Source organism: Anomaloglossus baeobatrachus, chromosome 11 (assembly GCF_048569485.1).
Source record: "Anomaloglossus baeobatrachus isolate aAnoBae1 chromosome 11, aAnoBae1.hap1, whole genome shotgun sequence".
In the NCBI taxonomy this organism is placed as follows: domain Eukaryota; kingdom Metazoa; phylum Chordata; class Amphibia; order Anura; family Aromobatidae; genus Anomaloglossus; species Anomaloglossus baeobatrachus.
The window spans coordinates 177,801,413-177,826,660 of NC_134363.1; the positions used below are offsets into that span (position 1 = coordinate 177,801,413).

The following is a 25,248-nucleotide window of genomic DNA, read 5'->3' on the forward strand; positions in this document are numbered from 1 at the left end:
ATCCGTTATTTTTGTGTTCTCAACGGATGCAACGGGTCAGTTATTTCACAGTAATCCATTAGCTGATTCCTGTGAAATAACAGACCCATTGCATCCGTTTGGCATCTGTCTAACGGAATGCGTCGGCTCCGTTTTTTTGTTTTTTTTTCATTTTTTTCATTCTGGGCATGCTCAGTAGAAATTAGCGGAATCCAGCGGCGGATTCCGTTGCAAAGTGCTTTACAACGGAATCCGCCACCATAGGGATCCATTATAACTATTGACGGATGTAACGGAATCCACCGCTTGGTGTCATTTTAACACAAGCAATTAACGTTACATGCTGCTTCCTTCTGACTGGCGGAAGGAACGCAGCGTCGGGCAGCGGAAGCAACGCAGGTACTTTTGGCACAAGTCGTCATCCATACAAGTCTATGGGAAACAATGGAATCCGTTAACGGATTCCGCTGTTTTCCAAAACGGCGGATTGTGACGGAAGGAAAACAATGCAAGTGTGAAAGTATCCTAATTCTAGGACTGGACAATCACTCCCTCCATGACCCGGGAGGCTGAAGGGGGTTGTCTCATCAGTATTCTGCACCTGTGTTACCTCCTTTATTAGGAGCTGCCTCAGCTCTGTGCATGTGTTACTTTGTCCTTGGCTGGTAAATACCATTGTTATGTTTAAAATTTTGTGATTTACTTGGTTTTCTTAACGCTTTCTTTTATTTCTTTGGCCATGCTTTTAGTCTACCATAATGTTTGGTGTATGTATGTATCCAGACCATCAATGGTGACCTTTGTAAACTAGGGGCTGGCACCTCCTGTGGTGCACTGGGTGTTGGACAGCTGACTAATACAATAGTTGGGTGGGTAATAGGGCTGAGGCTGTCGGCCAGCGCTGCACTTTGTGTGACCACCGTCTTATTATAAGCTTTATGTATGTGTAATTCTAATTATTGGCGATCACCCCCTCAATGGAGTGGATGTTTTCCCCCAGTAATTTGCACCGGTTACTGCCTTTTTAGTATGGGTTCTATGGCCTTGGCTGGTATACACCATATTTTATTTTGCTATTTTTACCAATGTAACTCCACTTGCACGATGCTGAGCTGTGGACATCAGTCCCCTTACAAGCTGCCCCTTACTTGGGCTGCTTTCACAAATCAGTTTTTTGGCATCAGGCACAATCCCGGCTCAAAAACCTATGCAACGGATGCGGCGAAAAAACGGCTCCATTGCATAAGTTTTTTTTTTTTCCATGCGGCCTGTCTTTTTTTTTTTTTTTTTTGACAGATGCGGTTTGATACTGAGCATGTGCAGTTCAAAAAAACCACATCCGGCGGCCGGATGCGGTTTTTGCCGCATTGTAAATTGCGCCGGATCCGGCGCAATGCGTTTTTTTTTTCGCTGCACACAAACATGCCAGGGAACATTCCATCCGGCCACCGCATGGGCTAAATATGCCGCATCCGGCAAAAAACAGACGCAAGGCCATGCGACACAATACGGCGCTAATGCAAGTCTATGGGGGAAAAAACGCAACCAGCGGCAAAAAAAAGTTTGCTTTTTTTTTTCTTCTTTTTTTTTTTTTCTGCAAAGCGCCGTATTGTGCCGCTCAGCAAAAAACGGATGTGTGAATGTGAAAGCAACCTTAACCTGTGTTTGACGTGTGGGGTTTTTTTTTTTTTTTTTCCCCAATTGGGCTCCCTTCACAAATCCACAACCAAACTGAACAGGAAATGTAGTAACAAAAAGGAGACAGTTTCCCTCTGCAGTGCAAGATATGTGAGCAATGAATATGGGAATATAGACCTGCTTTACTGCTATGAAAAATATACAAAAATAGAGTACTCAGCACACAAAAATGGCCAGATTTATTTGAGCCCGTTCAGCCCATAAACTGTAGGGATGTGTTATTGTTTTTTTTTTTTTGTTTGTTTCTCCCCCCCCCCCCCCCTCCCCCCATTTCCCTCCCCAAAGAGGCATTAGTTTGATTAGGGACCCAACAAGAGATCACCTTGCTGTTGGGCTCACCTAAAAACTGGCCATTTTTGTGTACTAAGTATCTCACTTTTTACATGATTTTCATAGCAGTAATGCATGTCTATATTCCCATATTTATTGCTCCGCATCTCTTAGAACTACAGAGTGCAGCTGTCTCCTTTTTTTACTTTGTTTGGTCCACATATGCTGCCCACTGTTACTGACACACTTCATCATTTGTATCTACTGCTGATTTTTTTTTTTTTTTCTTGAGCATCTTTATTCTATGAGGCAGTCTGATGTAAAACCACATCTGGTGACATCCAACAATGGAGGGTTTTTTGGGTGTGTGGTGTTTGGGTGCTTTTTTTTTTTTTCCTTGTGTGTTCTCCTCCTGATACCTTTTTAGCATTGGGATTGTGTAGTTACATAATGTCGGTGCACATCAGCCTATCGAGCTGCAGCACGGAGGGACCTGTTATTTCCAGGACAGTGAGCTTACACAAAGCACGTCACTGCCATCCGGGCTTACACTGAAGGGCTCTGAGGCATAGGCGGCTCATCATGTGCCGGGATTGTCAGTAACTGCAGCTGCGGAATTGAGAATTCAACCATTTGTGTCCATCACATCCGCAGCATTACACAGAAGAGCCCGGATCCTGCAGAACCTCAACGTCATCAATGGATCTCATCGTCTCTGCCCTGTACAAACTACCAGGTAAGAGATCAATGGCCCCGGATGATGCTGCAGCTTCCCCTGATGTTTTTGAGAAATTATTTATTGCAAGGCAAAACCTTATTACAGCTGCGTCACGTATAGAATCTGTGATACATGGTTACAGCTTGTTTGTGTCGCCCAGTTCTCTGGGGTACTCAGTCCCGGGCAGTGTATTGCTGGGGAGATGTCACTGGGTGGCCGTTGCCCGGTTCTGTGTCTCTGGGGACACTTTTTTTTTTTTTTTTTTAAAAGGGAATATTTACAGGGGAGACTGGATGAAAGTTTATACGTGACGCAACTTGCGGGTTGCGGCTATGTGGATGGAGCCGCCGCTGCAGTTCTTGCTACTGGGGCTATTGCTAGTGGCAGCCTGGATGTTAGGTCCTCCGCAAGCAGGGTCGGGCCCCAGAGGATAGATGATGTGGCTGGGTGTTGAAAGAAGGTAGGCCACACAAGGGGTTGCAGTGTAACTGCTTCCTTTACTCAGTCAGATGGCGACTGGTCACCCGAGGCTGGCTGGTCTTGACCGCAGGTCCCCTTACTAAGTGCCGGTTTAGTGACCCGGTGGCGTCTTTCCCCTGCACCTGTCTTTGCTTGGTGGGTCCCCGTGGCTTGGAGCGTCTAGGGGTCCCCTCCTTGTAATCTCTCAATGGTAGTCCGTGTTACAGTAGCGTGAACCCTGTGGGCTCGGAGTCTCTAGTCCTGTTCCCTGGTTCTCCCGTTGCTACTGAGTTCCGAACTTCAAGGTCAGTGAGGTCCTTGATGGTCCCCTCACTATGCAGATTTTATCAGGTCTGCCTGGAGGGTTTCCCTGACCTAGGATTCTGTACCATGTCGGTGCGTGGTTCTGGGAGCAGTCCACCGGCAACCACATGCCTGGGCCCTCAGGTCACTGTTACACTCCTGTCAGTGCTTCCTCTCGCTCACCATCCATCTGTCCGTCAGACGACTCTCTCAACTCATTGTCCACTGTCTTGTCTGCCCCTCCCACCTGGGCGTCTAGTGGACTGGATCGGCTCCTCTAAGTGGCCATCCATTAGGTCCAACCCTAGTCTGGCACCGGTCTATGGGGAATTTGGGGATAAAACTGGGATTATCTGGAATGTTTGGATGTTACCGCTACTGGTCTTCTGGGCCCATGGGGGTAGGCCTTGCATCCTGGTGAGGATGCAGTACCTTGTAGCTCCCTGATGATGGCTTCAGGGGTGCTACGTATGCATGTATTGTTGATATTGGACCATGTAAAACATAGATTGGATGACGTTCCATGAGCAGATAAAGCCGGCCTCTAAGGGTACCTTCACACTTTAGCGATGCAGCAGTGATCCGACCAGCGATCTGACCTGGTCAGGATCGCTGCTGCATCGCTACATGGTCGCTGGTGAGCTGTCAAACAGGAAGATCTCACCAGCGACCAGTGACCAGCCCCCAGCCAGCAGCGACGTGCAAGCGACGCTGCGCTTGCACGGAGCCGGCGTCTGGAAGCTGCGGAGACTGGTAACTAAGGTAAACATCGGGTATGGTTACCCGATGTTTACATTAGTTACCAGCGCACACCGCTTAGCTGTGTGTGCAGGGAGCCGCGCACACTGCTTAGCGCTGGCTCCTTGCTCTCCTAGCTGCTGTACACATCGGGTTAATTAACCCGATGTGTACAGCAGCTACATGTGCAGAGAGCCGGAGCCGGCAGCACAGGCAGCGTGAGAGCTGCGGAGGCTGGTAACTAAGGTAAATATCGGGTAACCACCTTGGTTACCCGATGTTTATCTTGGTTACAGCTTACCTCAGCTGCCAGACGCCGGCTCCTGCTCCCTGCTCGCTTCATTTCGTCGCTCTCTCGCTGTCACACACAGCGATCTGTGTGTCACAGCAGGAGAGCGCCTTTGAAGAAAACGAACCAGGGCTGTGTGTAACGAGCAGCGATCTCGCAGCAGGGGCCAGATAGCTGCTCAGTGTCACACACAGCGAGATCGCTAATGAGGTCACTGCTGCGTCACAAAAAGCGTGACTCAGCAGCGATCTCGGCAGTGAGCTCGCTGTGTGTGAAGCACCCCTAAGGGGTGAAGCTTCTCCCTCTGGAGAGAGCCCTATAAACCATGCGATGGTTTTAATTCCACAGTGTAAACCTTTTGCCTGGCGTGATATTTCCATCGGCTTCTAGGAGATGTCCCTAATGTTTCCCTTTGTCTTTTTAGGTCTAAATTATTTCTTTAATAAACAGACAAATAAGTTGTGCGTTTCCACTGGAAAACAGAAGGAAAGCATCGCCCGACTATTCCAGACCGTGGCAGAGACGCCACAGCCCATCCCCACCAGGATCACCGGGACAGTCCCGGGGTGGCTCATTGGCAGTCTGCTCCGCAACGGGCCAGGCAGATATGAGTTTGGAAATGACAAGTGAGTAATTATTAACCAGATCCCCACTGAAGCCATTAATCTCCTATCTATAGTTCCAATTAAATATATTCCTTGTTGCAAAATTTACAAACTTTCTGGTGTCTGCAATGTAATCAGAATAATGTAAATGAGTCCCTCTATGGACTCCTGCATATTTAATTTCCCAGAGGAGGATTGCATGGCTTACAAGTCTACTAACCCCAGCATATCACTAGTCAAAGACTCCCTCACCCCCTTAGATCCTCATTATTTAATCCAGCCTAATCTTTGTACTAATGATGGGCAAACAAGCCAGAACATGTCTCCAATGGAGTGTCTAGCTTGACTTCTAATCTTGAGTGGAAAGGCTGATAAAGGGCTTGGTCTAAACTCCTAACAGGTAGTACTAGAGTTCGGCCTAAAGGTCCAGTCACACTAAGCAACTTACCAGCGATCCCAACAACGATAGGGATCGCTGGTAAGTTGCTAGGAGGTTGCTGGTGAGATGTCACACTGCAACGCTCCAGCGATCCCACCAGCAACCTGATCTGGCAGGGATCGCTGGAGCGTGGCTACACGAGTTGCTGGTGAGCTCACCAGCAACCAGTGACAAGCCCCCAGCGCCGCGTGGAAGATGCTGCGCTTGGTAACTAAGGTAAATATTGGGTAACCAACCCGATATTTACCTTGGTTACCAGCTCACGCAGCTACATGTGCACAGAGCAGGGAGCAGCGCACACTGAGCGCTGGCTCCCTGCTCTCCTAGTACAGCACACATGGGGTTAATTACCCGATGTGTGCTGCAGCTAAATGTGCACAGAGCAGGGAGCAGCGCACAATGCTTAGCGCTGGCTCCCTGCTTTCCTAGCTACAGCACACATCGGGTTAATTAACCCGATGTGTCCTGCAGCTACATGTGCACAGAGCAGGAGCCGGCACTGACAGTGAGAGGGGCGGAGGCTGGTAACAAAGGTAAATATCGGGTAACCAAGGACAGGGCTTCTTGGTTACCCGATGTTTACCGTGGTTACCAGCCTCCGCAGAAGCCGGCTCCTGCTGCCTGCACATTTAGTTGTTGCTGTCTCGCTGTCACACACAGCGATCTGTGCTTCACAGCAGGACAGCAACAACTAAAAAATGGCCCAGGACATTCAGCAACAACCAACGACCTCACAGCAGGGGCCAGGTTGTTGCTGGATGTCACACACAGCAACATCGCTAGCAACGTCACAAAAGTTGTTCGCTAGCAGCGATGTTGCTAGCGATGTTGTTTAGTGTGACGGTGCCTTAAGCCACACGGCGAGAAAAACAGTGCGATAAAACATCGCATTCCCCTCGGACCAATTTTAGCCTGTGTCAGCACACATGAGCAATTATTTTCTCAGCCCTAATCAGACCAAGAAAACAATCACAGCATGCTGCGATTGTAAGCTGAGACTTTCTCTCGCACCCATTCAAGTGAATGGGGCGGGAGAAAAATCGCACTGCACTCGCGGTACACCGGTGTACCGCTAGTGCAGTGCGAGAATGGCAATAGCCGACTATGCAGGAGAGAGGGAGAAAAGTACCCAGTACGTCATAGGTCGCTAAGGGGTTAATATACTGGCCTCACTCACTCACCTTCACCTGTCCCTCGTTCCCTCGGCTGCCTCACCTCTGCTTCTTGCTGTCTTCAGGCCCCTGCCGACTATCGCGGCAGCCCCTGTCAGCGATTTATGTCAGATGAATGTTTTGCCGGCGCTGCGCGTGCAGAGTCAGGCTCTTTGTGCACAACGTTTCCAATGTAGCTTTGGAGGGATAGTTGTGCACAGAGCACTGGACTCTGAGAGCACAGCGCCACCAAAACATTAATCTGACATAAATCACTGACAGTGGCTGTGGCCCCTGTACCTGCTGCGATAGTCACCAGGGGCCGCATGAATCAGTTCGAGGGGCTGCATGCGGCCCATGGGCCGCATGTTTAAGACCTCTAGTCTAGCAGGAGGTAACTGCTGCTGGAGTCACAGGTTGCAGAAGACCTAGCACAGCAGCCTCCGCCTTTTTAAAAGATGGTTAGACCTGGTCCCCCATGCCGACTATAGCTCCAGCGATACCGGTCTTTGTGCGTGGTGATCCAGTTATTGGTGAAATATTGAATGCTTTTTGGTGTGCAGTGGAAATATCCTGGTTTGGTTTTTCTCGCTGAGCACGTCTTTTCCCCTGGGTTAGACTTTGGCTATTCAGGGGTCAGGGCTACGCTGGTGGTCCAGACCTCAAATAAAGGACCGTTTAGGCTCTCTTGTCTGAGGGCCATTCTAGGCGCCCTTACTTCTACTTACCATATCATACCCCGTGATAAGTGTGCCTTGTGCGAGTGAGTGGTCACATAACCACATGTATTCCACTTGCATATTTATGATCATATGCCAACTGATATCTTCTCAATTTTCTACTATTCAGAGAATCTGGATAAGACTAGTCTACGTGTGTGTATGCAAGCAAAGCGTGAATGTGAGGGTTCGACCTGATTAACCACCACTCAAATCCAGTGCTTGTCTCAGAGAATCTCCCAATAAAAATGGGCTGATTGGCCACAACTAGTTTGTTAGTGTCCCCCCCCATCCTTTTTGTGATGAGTCTTGCTTGAGTGAGAGTCTATTTTCTTATGAGATCCCATCTGATTTGCTCTTTGGTAGACGAGGTAAAGGTCCTGTACATCTATGGCCAAACCCCAGAATCCCATGGACACTTGTGGTTGCAAATTGCATCAGATCGGGAGACTGAGGGCCCGTCACGTCACACTTTTGAATGCTACTAATGCACTTTTCACAATACTATTGGGTATAATTCTTTACATCTGAATTACAATAACACTGTACAGGATTAGGGGAGTATTTGTTATGAATTTGTAGATTTGGGGGTCACTTTATTTTATTTATTTTTTTCCTTTGGCAGATTTAACCACTGGTTTGATGGGATGTCTCTTCTGCACAAATTCACAATTGAGGGGGGAAATGTAACGTACATGAGTAAGTTCCTTCAAAGCGACTCCTACAAGGCAAATGAAAGTCAAAACCGGATTGTGGTTTCTGAATTTGGCACCGTGGCCGCGTCGGACCCCTGCAAGAGCTTGTTTCAGAATTTTGTTGCCATGTTTGAAATGCCAAGTAAGTAGTGCCCGCAGACACAATAGTAACTGGTTGCAAGAGGAACTATATAGATACAAGATTAATCGCCCAACCGATGGCCATTGTGGGCGCTGCCATCCCTTCCCCCGACAGGGACAGAAGTCTCCTCCAATACACAATTTCCACCAACCAGACAGGTTTTTATTTCCTGCCATACAGTGATGTCAAAGTACAATTTGGGATGGTAACATTGTGACATCTGTGGACACTGGGGTCAGTGGGTGCTCTCGTCCAATGTCCCGGTCGCCTTTAGAAAGACCGCGTGGACCAGGGCTCATCCCAACTAAACACCTGACCTCCGTATCCATGGACAGAACACTACTCAGACAACACAGGGTGCGGGAACCACAATAACTAGACTTTATTGGATCACCAACAGTCAGGCATATAACACTAAACCATGCAAACCACACAATTCAACAGCATCTCACCCTTCAGCTGGCTCACCATGGAGTAGACTTTGTGCCTTTGGAGCTTCCAGGGCCACATACCCCAAAGCAACAGCACCCAGCTTTTGGCACGCACCCACCGGGAACAGGATCGTGACAAGCCTCATGAGCACAGCAAAGTCCATAGCCAGGTAACCGAATCGTCCCCAATCTTGGTTTCTTCCAGCCAAATCCTAGAATCCTCAGCGGTACTCCTGCACAATATAATCCAGTTTCTGATCCCCTAACTGGCGCCAAGTGCCCAGGCGGGATAAAACACTTCTAACTGGGACCGAAACCCCTAGATTGAAGCCATGTAGCAGAAGGACAACCTGGTCCCTCTTTTATATCTCCTAGGCACTCATCCCAGGGTATTGGGGGTCTTACAGGATTGGTGGAATAAGGCTGTGGTCTTATTGGGTGGCATTCCAATCTGCATAGGTAATTCTCCTCTGAGTGAGGTAGACAGAGAGGCTGAGGAACTTTACATCAAATTAGCAATACACACCCTCAGATAATGGAAGGCTCTGAGTCCGTCAGAAAACAATGACTGACTTAACAAGCACAAGTGACACAAGGGACCCATATCTGGCCAAATTAAGAACATTAACCCCTGACAGACATTAAACAAGGAATGTCTTTAGAAGGGGGTTTTCTTTAATATATCACAATCTCTGTACTCCACCTTAATAGATGTCCCTGATCTGCTTGTCTTGGTTTAAAAATAGATGGAACGGACAAGTAGCATAAAGAGGAAATTGAATTTGTGTGATTTAAATTAAATGTGCAAAAAGCGACTTTAAAAAGCACATGAGAACTAATAACTTAAAGCACATGCACTATACTAAAAGGCTTTATCCTCTTATGACCCCACAAGTGGCCGCTTGTTCTGCCGGCTTTGCTTCTCACGCCGTCTTAAGTTTTGTACCTGCGTGGTCACGTCAGTGTTTATTGCTTTGACACTGGAAAATGTGATCTTTTAAAGATTTCATCTGACTTGTAATGTGAAAATAAACTGATCCACAATAATATTTTAAATATAAGATTAAAAAAATATATATTGAAAGCAAAACGCTACAAAAACTGCACAACCCGGACTCTGCATTTTGAACAAATGACACTAAACAATACAAACTGCAGCGACTGGAAAGCTTTATATTAAACTTTAATCGGTCACATAAAAATAATTCAGGCAAACGCTGTGGATAGAAATTATCGCCAATCTAAACTTATTTCAAAAAGTTGAAAAATATTGAAGTTTTATCCTTTTTGGCGCAGCCCCTGTACATTATAGAAAGTGAGTATCTCTCCTGACATCTTTCTGGTGCACAATCGGCTTATGGGTGTAACAGAACATGAGGCTCATTGTGCCGGACACTTGGCACCGCGAGTAACCAGCTCGGATATTCCGCCCCTAGACGCCCTCAGGTCTTTTGTTCTCAGCAGCTTTTGTTCTCCGGAATGTTCTGATTTTGTAAATTTTTATGCTTTATTGCACAAATCCATTTAATTTGGTTTTACTCATGAAGAAGGAACCAGGGGCTTCACATTCAGGGTCGGCTCCAGGCTTTTGTGGGCCCTGGGTGAAGTCTCAGTGGGCCCCATCCACACATAGACATGTATGTATGTATGTATGTCACAAAAACACATAAATCTATACACAGTCATATACACTGACATACATAGATACACGTGTGTGTGTGTGTGTGTGTGTGTGTGGAAATTTCTAATATTGGGAAGCCGGCAACAGCCTCATTCACCTCCTCGCTTGTCTAACAGACATGGCCGCACATAGAGCACACGAACACTGCTGTATATAGATAGATATATCTATCACAATAGGCTGGGGACATACACATTACTGGGGGAAATACATATTACTGAGGAAAGGGGTATACAGCAATGGGGGGCATACAGCTCTAGAGGGCAGTGACTGAGGTGGAGGGACAAACAGCTGTGAGGTGGGGAGTGACATGTAGCTCTGAGGGGTATACAGCATCTGGGTGGAGGGGACATACAGCTCTGGGGGTATACTAGTATTGTCCTCCATATAGTTTTAGCCCCCTTATAGCACAATGCAGACCCATATAGCATTAGGCACCTTCATGTAGTATACAGCCCCTATATACCACAGTGCAGAGCCAGATAGCATTAGGCACCCTCATGTAGTACACCTATATAGCACAGTGCAGAGCCAGATAGCATTAGGTATCTTCATGTAGTATACAGCCCTATATAGTACAGTGCAGAGCCAGATGGCAATAGGCACTCTCATGTAGCATACAGCGTGTATATAGCACAGCCTGTATATAGCCCAGTGCAGAGCCAGATGGCAATAGACACCCTCATGTAGCATACAGTGATTAATACTCACTTCTCGTTCCCCCTACTGATCCGGTCTCCTTGGTGCGTCCATTGCTGTCGCTCGGTCTGGCCTCTCAGCAGGCGCGCAGTGATGACGTCACCACGCTCTGCTGCAGAGCTGTCAGAACGCCGACAGTTACAGCGGGAAGAATAAGAGGGAGCGCGCCGCTCACTCTCTCTCATTGGTCTCAATTTGTATCGGCACCTGCGATGCCGATACAATTGAAAGCGCGATCCTCGGCGGGGGGAGGGGAACTGTGACAGCGCGGCCACCGGGCCCCCCTGAGTAGCGGTGCGCCACTCCTGCCACCGCGAGTGCCCCCCTATTGTCCCATAGACAATCGGAGCAGTGGAGTCCGATCATGCGCACCACCACGGCTCCACCTCCAGCAGTGCAAGTTATGTCCTATCCTTTTTTTTTTTTTTTTTTTTTTTTTTTGGAAATTATTTCTGTTTGCATCATAAACTTTTATATTTGCTGTTTTCAGAACACAGTGACAATGGGAACATAAGCTTTTTGACATACAAGAAGGATTACTTTGTCTGCACAGAGGGTCCCGTAATCCATAAAGTAGATCTAGCAAAACTGGAAACGGCAGAAAAGGTGAGTTGTGTGGGTTCTCCCCCCATGTCTCCATATTTAATTTTGTCAGTATAACACGAGAGCCGGTTCAATGGTGGTAATGTGTCGCCCAGGGTTATGGGGCACTCGGTCCTGGGCGGTGTATAACTGGGAAATGTCACTTTGGTGGCCATTGCCCGATTCCGTGCCCTGGGTGGTGTTTTTTTTTTGTTAAAAAAAAAAAGGAACTCTTGATTCCCTTGTAAATATTCCCCTTTTTTATCACGTGACACCACTTGTGGGTTGCGGCTATTTAGTGGAGCCGCCGCTGCACAGTTCTCACTACTGGGGCTGGTGTTGGTGGCAGCCTGGATGTTAGAGCCTCCACAAGCAGGGCCAGGCCCCAGATAATAGGTGATGTAGATGAGTGTTGAAGGCAGGCCACACAAGGGGTTGCAGTGTAACTGGTTCCTTTACTCACTGTAAGCTGGCAATTCACCTGAGGCCGGCTGGTCTCAACCACAGGTCCCCTTAGCTCCAGTGCCGGTTTAGTGACCTGGTGGCTTCTTTTTTCTGCACCTCTTTTGGTTGGTGGGTCCCCGTGGCTTGGAGCGGCTGGGGGTCCCCTCCTGGTAGTCTCTTAACAGTAGTCTGTATGACGGTAGTGTGAACCCTGTGGGGTCGGAGTCTCTGGTCCTGGTCCCTAGTTCTCCCGTTGCTACTGTGTCCCAAGCTTCAAGGTCAGTGAGGTCCTTGATGGTCCCCCTTCACTGTGCAGATCTTATCAGGTCTGCCTGGAGCGTTTTCCTGACCTAGGATTCTGTAATCTGTTGGTGCGTGGTTCCGGGAGTACTTCGCCGTACGCCACCGGCAACAGACCACCTGGGCCCTCAGGTCACTGTTCACTCCTGTCAGTCCTTCCACCCACTCTGTCACTGACTGTCTGCCTCTCCCACCTGGTCGTCTAGTGGACTGGATTAGCTCCACCTCTTAGCGGCCATCCATTGGTTCAACCCTAGCCTGGTACCAGTCTATGGGGAATTGGGGAGGGGGGGGAAACGGGGTTTATCTGGAGTGTTAAGTTGTTACTGGCACTGGTCTTCTGGGTCCCTAGGGGGTAGGCCCTGAATCCTGGTGGGTATACAGCACCCTGATGGCTTCAGGGGTGCTACAATAACATTACTTATGATCCGTCAGAATCCATTGGGGCAGATTCTGGGGAGAAGGTCGACTTCATACAAAAGCAAGGAAAACTGAGCTACAAGGTCAGACAGCCCATCGATGGTTGTGACTTTTTTTTTTTTTTTTTTTTTTTTTTTTTTTTTTTTTTTGTGGGGGGGCAGTGTTTATAATACTTAGCGGTAAATCAAAGTCCCGAGTATTGTGCAGTTATTGGTGTATTTGGTACTTTAGCAAATGTCCGATCCTATGTTACAGCTGCTGTGATATGAGTAAAGCATAGTGTCCAATCCTGGAGATATTCTGCACCATGAGGGATAAATCTGGCATCCAGGGTAATGGGGCGGGACTTTGTGCTTCTCCTTTCTCGGGGGCATAGAGTAGGAATACATGGATGTGATCTGCTTTAACTTTTAGGTGAAGTTGAGCTGTCAGGATCTCAACTAATTATTCCTTTTGGAAAGATGAAGTCTTTCACTGACCTCTCTTTGCAGGTTGACTGGAGTAAATATATTGCTGTGAATGGGGCAACAGCGCACCCCCACTATGATCTTGATGGGACTTCATACAACATGGGCAATTCCTATGGAAAAAATGGTAAATGCTAAAATCAGCATGTGCTGCCGGACTTCAAATAAAAAGCCAACCAGACGCATGTTTTGGGGCTTTTGTCCCTCATTAGTGTCAGGATTGGATGAGTAAAAAGCCTTTCACAGGACATCGTTTCTCCTTGTGGAGACTGCCAAGCATTGCATGGCCTATAAGGCTCCTTACACCACCTCGGCACTCCCAACAGGAAGAAACATTGGCTTTCTTTTAATAACGTGTCAAAACTCATCCGACCTCCTGCTTTGCACTGATGAGTGGTAACCACCCCCAAACAAGTGTCTGCAAATGGAGTATGATTTGGCTTTTTATCGTAAGTAATGTGACAAGGCTTATTAATGGCTTGATACTGAGTGTTAGGATTGCTATACTTGGGCTCTGAGTGTGGTGAGGTTTCCACCCCTCTCAAGGGTATATTTACATACTGTAGCTAGAGAAGGTCTAAATTTTAAAGTGTCATTTAAGGGCTTCAAGAAAGTGGTGACCTATCCGGCCACTAGCAGAATTTGTAGGGGATAAACCAATCACTCAAAACACCCCTTGAGCACACACTGGGCCTCTGATTGGGCACTGTAGTGAAGGAGAGCTCCGGTCTCCTGAGCTTCGTACTCATCAGTGTTTTGAAGTATCGGGCCTCTGGATCCGCATTTAATTGGAGGCTAAAACAGACCAATATTTGCACTAAAATCGTTTCAATTGACTTGCAGGAACCTTCTACAACATTATGAAGGTCCCTGCCCAGGAATCGGAGGATGAGGACTCCCTGCACGGAGCGCAGATTATTTGTTCTATACCAGCAAGTGACAAATTTCATCCCTCATATTACCACAGTTTTGGTGAGTGGCTCCAATAAATGCCTACCTGTACAGATATTGCCATTTGGTAAACTTCACTGCAATTAAATTGTCAGGCCTTGTCTGTGCTTCCTAGAGCACCGAGCTCATAAATGAGAATTTTCTGGAACACTGATGACTTTAGTGCTACAAGTCATCAATGATATCCAGGGAATCTGTGACCATAACTAGCAAAATATACAAGGTGCCCACGAGCGGAGATGATACAGATATTTTTATTTTCTCCCAGGAATGACCGAAAATTACATTGTCTTCATGGAACAACCAATCAAGCTCAATGTGTTGAAGATAATAACGAGCAAACTGACCGGGTCATCCATATGTGACAGTTTTAGCTGGAACCCCAGATATGATTCCATTTTTCACGTGGCAAATAAACACACAGGCGAGGTAAGTCTACGGCTGCTTCCAATAGTATCTGACTTGGTTGATTCCTCCACAGATCAGATCGGCTCCTGCTGTTCATGACTTTGGTGAACAGTCATGGTGTTGCCGGAACTGAAGCCAGGTCTATGTTTTGGCACAATGATTACATTAAAAGTCAAAACCTTGGATAACTTGGTCCAGGGAAAAATTGAGGGAATGCTGTGCCGCAGGGGAGGAAGACTGAAGCCGGCCACCTACAGATGGGGCGGCCGCCTAAACCACTGAAGTGTCCCGCATGTGGCCCTGCAACAGATTAAACCACTTATAGCTGAATTTTCAGGGATATGTTGGTTTCCTATTGAAGATGTCTATTTCCAGAATTACCAGTCCTGCAGAAGTGTACAAGTGACGGAACTGAGCATTTTTCCTGCTTCCAATCTATTTAAAAAGAAGGCGCAACTATCTTTCCATCCCATAGACTATGAATGGAGCAGTGGCACCCATACATGGCCACCACTTTCCTAAGAGGGAATTTCTGAGCCCCTCCTGATTTGAGACAACCTTTTAGAGGAACCTGTCACATGGAGGGGGGGATGTGGTGTCTAAATCTGGGGTTTAGTGGTTTGTACCTGCCCAGTCCCAGCTGCCGGGAGGAAAAGTTTTTTTTTTTTTTTTTTTTTTAATATTCCCGGCAGCATTCACACTTCAGTCATTGGGGTAGTGCTGGCACGGGTGTATAGTGATCAGTTGCTAGAAGTACCCCCTGCAGTGACTGACAGTCGTTCATCATCATTATATCCCCGCTGCCAGTCAGTGCAGGGGGCAGTCACAGCCACCGCTCTCTATATAAACCAGTGACTGAACTGGCATCTCCCCCAGGCCTAGAACCCAAATGCTGCCAGAAGGATTATACTTCTCCACCCGGTAGCGGGGTTCAAGGTGTTGGCGCTGGGCAGGTTCAGAACACTAACCTGCCGATTAACCCCATATCTGTTGGTTAATTCCCCCCCCCCCCCATGTGCCTGGATCACTTTAAGTTTTATAATACACAGTGCTCGGCTTTCTCCAGCCATCCCGTAGACCATAAATGGATTCGGGCCGAGCATGTGCACTGCTTCAGTAATCAATGTTTCGTAGCTGAATTTTTGACTTGGGACAACTCCTTACGTTATACAATAGACACAACTTTCATTAGTGGTGTATTGTGTGAGGCCTGATACTGGGGGGGGGGGGGGATACGTACCCTGATATGGGCTAATATTGTGTGCCAGGTATTACATTGTAAACTCTGATGTGGGGAATATGGAACTAATGGAGGTTCTGCAAAGCCAATGTCTTAGTGTCCTCATTGGTACAGTTGCTATTGAAGGACTAGGACCATGTCTGGTCACAACAATATTACTATACTTTGGCCATCCTGTGGCTAGATATGTCTTTTGCAATCATTTCTGATCAGTGGGGTCTGACTAATGGGACCACCAGTCGTGTTCCCTGCCAGAATAGAGCAGAGGTCACCGGGCTGGATCACCACGTGCCTCGTTCTGACGGAGGAAGCAGAGTGCCATATTCAGCAGCGGCAGTCCATCCCATAGTGGATGGAGAGCAGCACGAGGACTGGGTTCAGAGCGTCCCCTGCTCTGATTGTGGGGGTCTCAGCATTAGGATTCAAAATCTCATACTGTGGATGGGTGAGGACATCTTGTTACCGGAATAAGTTTAATCGAAACTTTAGGAGTTCCTGGATTTCTTGACTGAATCAGCAGCTGAAATTTAGGACGCCAGACCCTTCTGTCCCAACATCTTCTGTCCAGGAAGAGTCCTGAAGCCCCATACCTTAATGGCCGATCATTGGGTGTGTATGTGGCCGGAAGAGACCCTGATGGGACCTCATGAGGACATTCATAAGGCGCCATCGATAAATGGCCTAAAAGGATTTCTCATTTTGAGCCCATTTGTCCCCACATGCAGTATTGCTGCTTATATGGAGGGAGCAGGCAGGGTGTGTATACAGAGCCCCCAAAGGAGAAAATATGTAATGGTGGTTATAGCAATATTTCATGTATACAAAGTGATCACCATTACAGACTATGGCTGGTTCCTTATTTCTTGGTTCTTTGCGCACGTTTACCAATTAGTCCAAAGTGGTAAACGTGCGCAAAGAACCAAGAAATAAGGAACCAGCCATAGTCAGAGTTGCATTCCTGTTTCTGATATCTAATTGGAGCATCATTCCTAAAAAAATGTGTAAAATTATTTATATATTTTATTTTATTTTTTTTTATATCCAGATTCACCCTGTGAAGTTTCACACTGAAGCACTCGCCACCTTTCATCAAATCAATGCGTATGAAGACGAGGGCTGCATCGTGTTCGACCTCTGCTGTCAGGATGATGGCGCCTTCTTTCAGATATTACAAGTGCAAAATCTCCGCAGGTCTGGAGCAGCTCTGAACGAGGTATTACCAAGCACCAGAGCTGGACGGCTTACATTAAGGGTGGTCGGTGTAAGAAATAATCAAACAAAAACCAAATCCAAACACATCGGACTTTCCATGCAATGGGATGAATGCAACAAAACCATGAAGAATCACATCACAGGATAGATCTCCTTGGTAGATTCACCCAACACATTCTGGTTACTCTTGTCATTCTTCATGGTTTTGTTGCATTCAACTCATTGCCTGATAAGTCCCATGTGTATTTAACAATTTTGTTCCTGAATGAACATATATAATGGCACCATTACGCTTTGGACCTAGACATGTGCAATAGCCAGGTTCTTCCCCTCTTCATTTTCATTCTCCTCTCTTGCCCTCTTCTTCGTCCTCCTCTCTTGCCCTCTTCTTCGTCCTCCTCTCTTGCCCTCTTCTTCGTCCTCCTCTCTTGCCCTCTTCTTCGTCCTCCTCTCTTGCCCTCTTCTTCGTCCTCCTCTCTTGCCCTTCTTTTCTTCGCCCTGCTCTCTTGCCCTTCTTTTCTTCGCCCTGCTCTCTTGCCCTTCTTTTCTTCGCCCTGCTCTCTTGCCCTTCTTTTGTGTTTGTTTTTACCCCACATTTCTTGCTGTAGCCTGAGTTAATTGAGACAGTCGGGGGGGGGGGGGAGCTTGCAAGTCTTCTGAGCTCCTTGCATCAGATTTATAACCACAATCAAAATTTGGCGACGTATGATGTGGTCTGTTGTCATAAATAAGAACCGTTCAGGTAAAAGATCTATAAATTTCCCCATCAGTGTGAGATAAACTCCGTTGACTCATTCATTCTGCAAGTGGCCAGTGCAGCTCAGGTGACACAAAGCAAATGATGCAATATTTTTAATGAAACACAATTGCAAAAAATGCTATTTTAAGACAAATTGGAGCTTTAAGAAAAAAATGTTTATTTCTCTAGGTTTATAATGCAATCCCAAAGTCTTTACCGCTCCGGTTTGTTCTTCCTCTGAATTCGAACTCCGAGACGCCGCACGGTGTGAAGATCAGCCCCCTCAGCTACAGTTCAGCCACAGCTGAGATGAGACCGGATGGGAAGGTAACTTTACTACTATGCAATGTTATTGAAATCTCCCTGCAGTGAGTCTCCACCACTACTGGTGTCTAATATTGTCTGCAGTGCTAATGTTTGGCTGCAGCGTTGTCAGCATATTGGTGACCTCATCAGCTCATTACTACTTTAGTTAAAAGGGAATGCTGTTGAGAAAATTGGATTGATGGTTCACTCATATTTGCATATTAAAAAATCGGTCCAATTTTCATCCAGAAAAGGTGTGCGTGTATTCCTACCCCCATCCCTTGTGAGTGTACCCTACAGCAGAAGAGTCAATGAAATGCCAACTAAATGCTACTTACCAGGATATCGGCCAACAATTCAGCAGTACCATCATGAATTGACAAGCTGACCGCTGCAATCAATCATTGGAAAGGGGTAGATTGTGCAGTGATTGCAGCAGTGTGTAGTTGGCACGTCGTTATAGGACAAATCACCCTGCAGTGATGGAGGGAGATTTACCAGCCGAATAGAACTTATTTTTCCTAGCTTATTGCAATGTCCGTGACTTTTTAAACTTTTTTTTTTTTTTGGCCACATTACTATTAATGCAAAGGAAAAGAGATTTTGAACCTCCTGCTGGTTTGCGCTCTGGCTTGCTTTTCCCCCTGGTTTGCGCTGTGGCTCTGGCTTGCTTTTCCCCCTGGTTTGCGCTGTGGCTCTGGCTTGCTTTTTTCCCCCTGGTTTGCGCTGTGACTCTGGCTTGCTTTTTTTTTCCCCCTGGTTGGCTCTTTTCCCCTCTGGTTGGCGCTGTGGCTTTGTCTTCGCGTTTGCACTACATTACTGGTGTTCTTCTTTTCCAGCTGTGGTGCACTCCAGAAAACCTGTACGATCGCACGTTCCAGGACATCGGAAGTCTTGAGTTTCCTGCCATTAACTATTCCCAATACAACAGTAAGAGATATCGGTATTTCTACGCCTGCGGCCTCCAGCACATCATAGGAACCTGCCTGGTGAAAATGGACATCACCACCAAGCAGTGTATGGTGAGGACACTTAAAGGAATTGTCCATGTTTTAGTGAGATCAGAGAAATTGCAGAGACCAGATAGGTGTTAGTCTGGGTTCAGGGGTGAGAAGATGAAAAACTGTCAAATGTATGTTGTAATGTCCGTCTTCTCATGTCTGTTTTTTTATTATATTCAGTTAAAAACAAAACACAGAATCCTATGGAATCTTTGCTATTTATCGGTTTCTAAACAATTGTAGGATGTTATTGGTTCCTCCAAACCCAATCACTGCAAGAATTGCCTGGCAATCATGTTAATGCTGTAGCCACTGTGGCTATTGGCATTACTGTGATTGGCCAGCTGCATTGTGTATTACATGAGACCCGATGGGGTGTGATGCTGAGTTTACTGTACAGTGATGGCTAATGTAGGAGGGACTGCTTAGATTATATCAGGCATATAGGCAGGGTTGTAATAATGTGGCACTAAAGGGTGTTTTAGCCTAGTTTAATTAAATGACTAAATAAAAAAAAAAAAAAAGATGGCAACCAGCCAAGGTAAAGCACAGCTATAGGCTATTATCAGGGTGGGAAGGTCCATGGTTATTTGGCCCTTTCCAGCCTAGAAATAGCAGCCCACAGGCACCCCAGAAGTGGTGCATCACAATAGATGCTCCAATTCTGGCTCTTTGCAGTGCTTTGCTTGGCCTGGTGGCATTAGTAATGGAGAGGCCTTCAGATCCAGCCATATTTCTTCTTTATGGCTCCCACTTTGTGTGCCAGCTCACCATGTTGTTGTATGAAACAGAAAATTTAAAGGCAATTTTAAAGGTTTCAGGGCTCAACTATTGATTTTTCATTAACATGGATATGGTATTGTCGTCCAGGTTTGGCAGGAGGACGGCTTCTACCCCTCGGAGCCAGTGTTTGTCCCCAGCCCACATTCATGTGAAGAGGATGATGGTGTGCTGCTCTCTGCTGTGGTCTCACCACGGCCGGTAGGTACAGACCTGGGCACATAGTGTTACACAGCATGTACTGATCATAGGAGGCAGATGGATTAGCAAGAGGTGGTCCATCAGGTATGTTGGCGATCTGTGGAAATTGGGTGGGATTCCAAGAACCATCTACTTGATGGCATCAACTTTTTGGCATTGGTGTCTTTTGATTAGCCAGCCTGGCACAAAGCACATGTAAAGTTGAACAGGTGTACTAATTATAAGAAAAGCTGCAGGTAGGAGTCGGTCACGGCTCTGGTATATCGGACAGACACTGGACCTGATGGTTGGATACAGTGAATTGTTCTGCACCAACCCTAATTATGTATGTAAGTAAACAAAAAATACCAAAGATTGTGGCCTCCTATGAAGCCCAGCCTGTGTAGGATGACTGGGTACGGTGCAGGCTCAGCTCCTGAGCCCGTGTCACACACAACCATCATACCTAGGACTTATCATGGTGGGATGTGATCTCTTTATAACAAACTGGATGCAGCCTCCTAGAATTTGATAAAGCTGTAACTCCCATGAACCGGTTAGGCCTCCTGTAGTGCAAAAATCAAAAATGTACATTTGTCAGTGGAACTTCAGGGACAGAGCAGCGGAACGTGTGCTTTCCTCTCTGCACCTTTCTTGTCCTGCTCCTTCAAATGACCCTTAATCTGTTTTTTCTTTACTTTCTAGGACAAAACAACCTTTTTACTTATTTTAGACGCCAAAAACTTCAAAGAAATCGGCCGAGCAGAAGTTCCCGTTCAGATCCCTTATGGGTTCCATGGAATGTTTGTGCCGCAAAATGAATGATCTCCATCCCCGACTGTCCGCAGCCCCAAGACTTGTGTGATGAGGACATTGAATATATGGGTTCAATATATTGATTGATCTACCATTATGGAAAAATGGCTTTTATGTGAAAATGTCACTATATATGTAATGAGCACGCACACAGAATCCGTAGGCTCTGCATGAGTGGAGGCGCAACACATGAGATGTAGCCGAGACCTCACACCGCGGAGCCGATGGCTTCTGCCCGCCACCTTTTCTTCACGACATAGTAAAGTTATGCAATTTTATATATTATATAATATATTTTAATATATTCCTAATAAAATCTGGTTTTAAATTATTTAGCTTTTAATAAAAATAAAAAATATTTTTAACTATAAACTTCTGTAGTGTTTATTGATCTAAACCTGTTCAGTGAGTGAGACTATTACCTAATGGCAGGTACCTGATTGTCAGAGTTTAACTACTATATGTAAAGTGCACAAGTCATTTAATATCAAAAGCAAAAAATTGCACCGGCCCGTTGTGACCTCAGACAGTAAGTGCTCATGTGTCTGTTACTGGTAAAATAGTAAAATAGTACTATAGAGCCACAAAGGGCTCTTAAGAAGACAACATGATTAAATAACCAAATGACCACTGGCAACATGAGCAACAACTCGTCCCGTTCACAAAATGATACTTGGAAATAGTGCAATAATCAAATATTAAATGTACCTGAAAGTGCCCCCTCTCCTAACGCACGTTTCAGCGTGTAGCCGTGACTAGAGACAGATATCGTTTCCCCAAAAAAGACCTACCACAGAAATAAACCACAGTAGGATTTTTTTTTTGTCCTTTTTGGAGTATGCTTAAAATATAAGACCTAGTTGTAGTTCCATAAGGAAGTGTCCATGCAGCTAAAAAAGTAAATAATAAAATAGGACTGTTTTTTAAAAGAACCTCTCAAAGAGCTGACACTCTTTCCCCCCCCCCCCCCCCCCTACAAAAAAGGAAAATAAATAAAATTGCATTCACCAGGCTCCAGACAATTCCAGTGCCGATGGTGGATGGGCTCTCACATAGATCTGCCTTGCTGCAGATTTGAATGTGAGAGCCCATTCATTTGCCAACTGTTTGTGATCTGGTAAGTGCGATTCTTTTAGGGGCGTCTGCTTTTCTTTTGGGGGCAAACTTAGCAAGACATAGAAAATAAATTTTAGGCAGTTAATTTAAACCATTTTATAAATGACATGTACCCACCACTATAGGACTGGAATATGAGAATAGCAGATCTGATAAAATGTGCACCTGAACCAGTAATCGGATTAACACAGAATGTGATAAGATTTCAATAAAGATTGATCTTTTTGTTCAGGAATAAATATGCACTGTTAATTGGAAATATAGAAGACCCACCCCCCCCCCCCCGAATATAAGCCCTGGCGCATTATTTTTTTTTTTTTTTTACGCAAAAACAATATAAGATCCGGTCTCATTTCTGGAAAACTCAGTAGACCGGTAGTTGGAATATTCTATACAAATCCTGACTGTGCAGTTTATTCATAGGAAATGTAAAGGCATCTGCAAATGTCATATCCTTTTCAGACAAATGGGTGTCAAGATGACTCCTGGAATCTAAGCCATGAACATGGTAGAGCTTGTGGTCACCACCATCCATCTTCTAGTAGAGATGTATGAGGAGGCACGTCAGTCTGTATCTCAGAGCCTGTCTACATAGGCGTTACTTATAGACCATAAGGATTAGATTGCCTTCTATTTGGCGATATGTACAGTCAGGTTAATAAAGTCCATTAGGGTCTTTACAGAGTCCATATTAATTAATATTGATTAAGGTTTGAATGTAATAGGAAAGTTTCATTTTTTCAAATAGTACAGTGCAGCATCCGATCCAGTAGCACAAACACCAGTGTCCGGTTGATCTGTTGGATGGTGTAAAGGTCTTGCTAACCAATGACCCATGTATCGCCCGGTTCCAGCACAGGTCCCTTGAATGCTACCGCTTGTGGTCACTAGACGGGGTGCCCTTCGCACCTATCTCCTGGCCCCATGTGCTCCCGACCCAGCACAACATACTGGCACACTCCCAGGTCTCGGTGGGGTTGCCGCGCTGCTCTCCAGCCCGGTCACCCAATGTAATCCTCTCCTGCCCCGGGTTCTGCCGCAGCAGCTTCCTGGCTGCACGCAGGCCTTCAGTGTATCCCCTTAAGCTGCACGCGTGGCCACTCGTCCTTTTAATAAAGGGCCGGCATCCCATTACCCAGAAGAAATTCCAGAGGTCACCTGTTACCCTAAAGGTATTTAACTCTGCCTCCCCTGACAGGAGGCAACTGACAAACATTGCCTATAGCACATTGCTAGTTCTCTGGTCCCTGTATGTTACTGTGTCAAGTTCTTGTACCAGTCTCGTGTATCTAACCTCTGTCTCGTTCTAGAGCCTGCTCTCTACCACCGCTGTGCCACCACATCAGAGCCTCTATCCTTGTGCAGACACACCAGAGCCTTAATCACTGTGCCGCTACATCAGAGCTACTACACTTGTGCCAATATGCATGAGCCTTCACCGCTGTGCTGCCACATTTGAGCCTCTACCCTTCTACAGATACGCCCGAGTCTTCACCGCTGTGCTGCCCTCCCTGTGCTGCTGCAATTGAGTACTCCAATATCTGACATTAAGGGACTATCTCTACAGGTCCCTGGCTCTCGTGCATTTAGGCCTTCCATTGGTGCACCACACCGTCCCAGTATAGGGGTTAATTGCTGGTTGCACCTCTGGGGAAGTCCGGTGCATGATCCAGTGGGTCCACCCCGGACGCTCACTGCACTTCGGCGAACCGTAACGGACCATATCCTCCGGTCCTTGACCGAACAATAACTTGCAGTTCTTCGACTAAACATGATCACTATATGGGTACGCTCACACGAGCGTATAACTCGCATGAGTATCGGACCGCATCACCCGGCGCGCCTAGCTTCTCTGCTGACAGGAGCGGCTCAGCTGCATGTATTTCTATGCGGCTGACATGCTCCTGTCCGGAGAGTGTGCGGCCGCACCGAGTGATGCGGTCCGATACTCATGCGAGTTATACGCTCGTGTGAGCGTACCCTATAGGTAAGGATGGTTGACCTTAGGTAGATCAACATCCAGCACCGCGGAGCACCATCACGTGGTTTCTCAACGCAGTGATTTTAGAGCAATGCCCCCTGGGAAATATGCAAAACGAGGAAGCCGCGGAGACACAATCACATGTTTCTCAATGCTGGCAGGTAACTAGCCAGGTCCTTCACCGGGAAGGAAAAACCACGGGAAGGGCAGTCTCCGGGCAAGGAAACAACCTATGCCAAAACATGGTATCCATCCACAGACAGCTGTTTCGGGGTATTTGCCCCTCATCAGTGTGGAGTAGGAAACTGTCTTATAGTCTTCTATAATAGTCTTCTACTAGGCATTGCTCCCACTTGCCAGTTTCCTACTCCCCACTGATGAGGGGCAAATACCCCGAAACAGCTGTCTGTGGATGGATACCATGTTTTGGCATAGGCGGTTTCCTTCACGGGAGACTGCCCTTCCCGTGGTTTTTCCTTCCCGGTGAAAGACCTGGCTAGTTACCTGCCAGCGTTGAGAAACATGCGATGGTGTCTCCGCGGCTTCCTTGTTTTGCATTTTTTTTTTTTTTAAACATGATCACTGAGATACAGTAGCCAATGATTTGACTAATATATACATTGGACTTTGATTTACAAATGTGTAATAAAAATGAGGACTAGGCATGTTTAAATCAAGCATGGCTGATGCTTCTATCTTCTGACATCTGGGATAATTATGAGCTTATTGGCCAATTTTGCCAAATCTTTTGGGTTTTGTCTATGTAGTAGGTTGGCAAGGCCACATATGTTTTTTTTGTGTATGCTGTTGAATAATATAAATGGATCTGTTGATATTTAAATGTTTAGAGAAGAGTTGGTTATAGAAGTAGCTGTGCTAGGATTGTCTCAGGTTGCCAAATGCTGCCATCTAGTGGACCGATTTAGTCGGTGGTACAGCAAGTTTGGAAGACCTGTTAGATTAGAAATGGTTAAAGTAGTAAAGCAAGGGGTGTCAGGTAGCAGGACAGATTGGGAGGAGAGGAGAGCTCCAGAGGAGGGCAGTCAAAGATGTAGGATCAAAGTGAGAAGAGGTAGTCTTGGTGCTAGGGACTGTCGGTGAACCCTAAGGTAACCTCAGAAGGTCCGGAGTCTATGGCTCACCCCAGTGGGCTTAGAGAGTCGTTGGTGCTGAGAAGCAGATGAAGGTGTGTGTATTAGGGGAAAGGAGGCACAGACCTCAGAGTATTGAGAACAAGGTCCGAGATAGCGGGGAACAGAAGAAAGAGTAGTACCCCACAGAGAGGCAGG

The 25,248-nt window shown here is 46.4% G+C and overlaps 1 protein-coding gene across 1 annotated transcript; it reads left to right on the forward strand.

The window, feature by feature from the left end:
• The first annotated feature begins 2,388 nt into the window (after positions 1 to 2,388).
• LOC142256510 (carotenoid-cleaving dioxygenase, mitochondrial-like) lies at positions 2,389 to 21,234 on the forward strand. Its single transcript, XM_075328233.1, has 12 exons — positions 2,389 to 2,683; positions 4,879 to 5,080; positions 7,994 to 8,205; positions 11,507 to 11,622; positions 13,254 to 13,356; positions 14,073 to 14,201; positions 14,449 to 14,609; positions 16,874 to 17,041; positions 17,969 to 18,106; positions 18,925 to 19,107; positions 19,957 to 20,067; positions 20,752 to 21,234. The coding sequence occupies exons 1-12, from the start codon at positions 2,647 to 2,649 to the stop codon at positions 20,869 to 20,871; spliced, it is 1,680 nt and encodes a 559-aa protein (XP_075184348.1). The 5' UTR covers positions 2,389 to 2,646; the 3' UTR covers positions 20,872 to 21,234.
• The last annotated feature ends 4,014 nt before the right edge of the window (positions 21,235 to 25,248 follow it).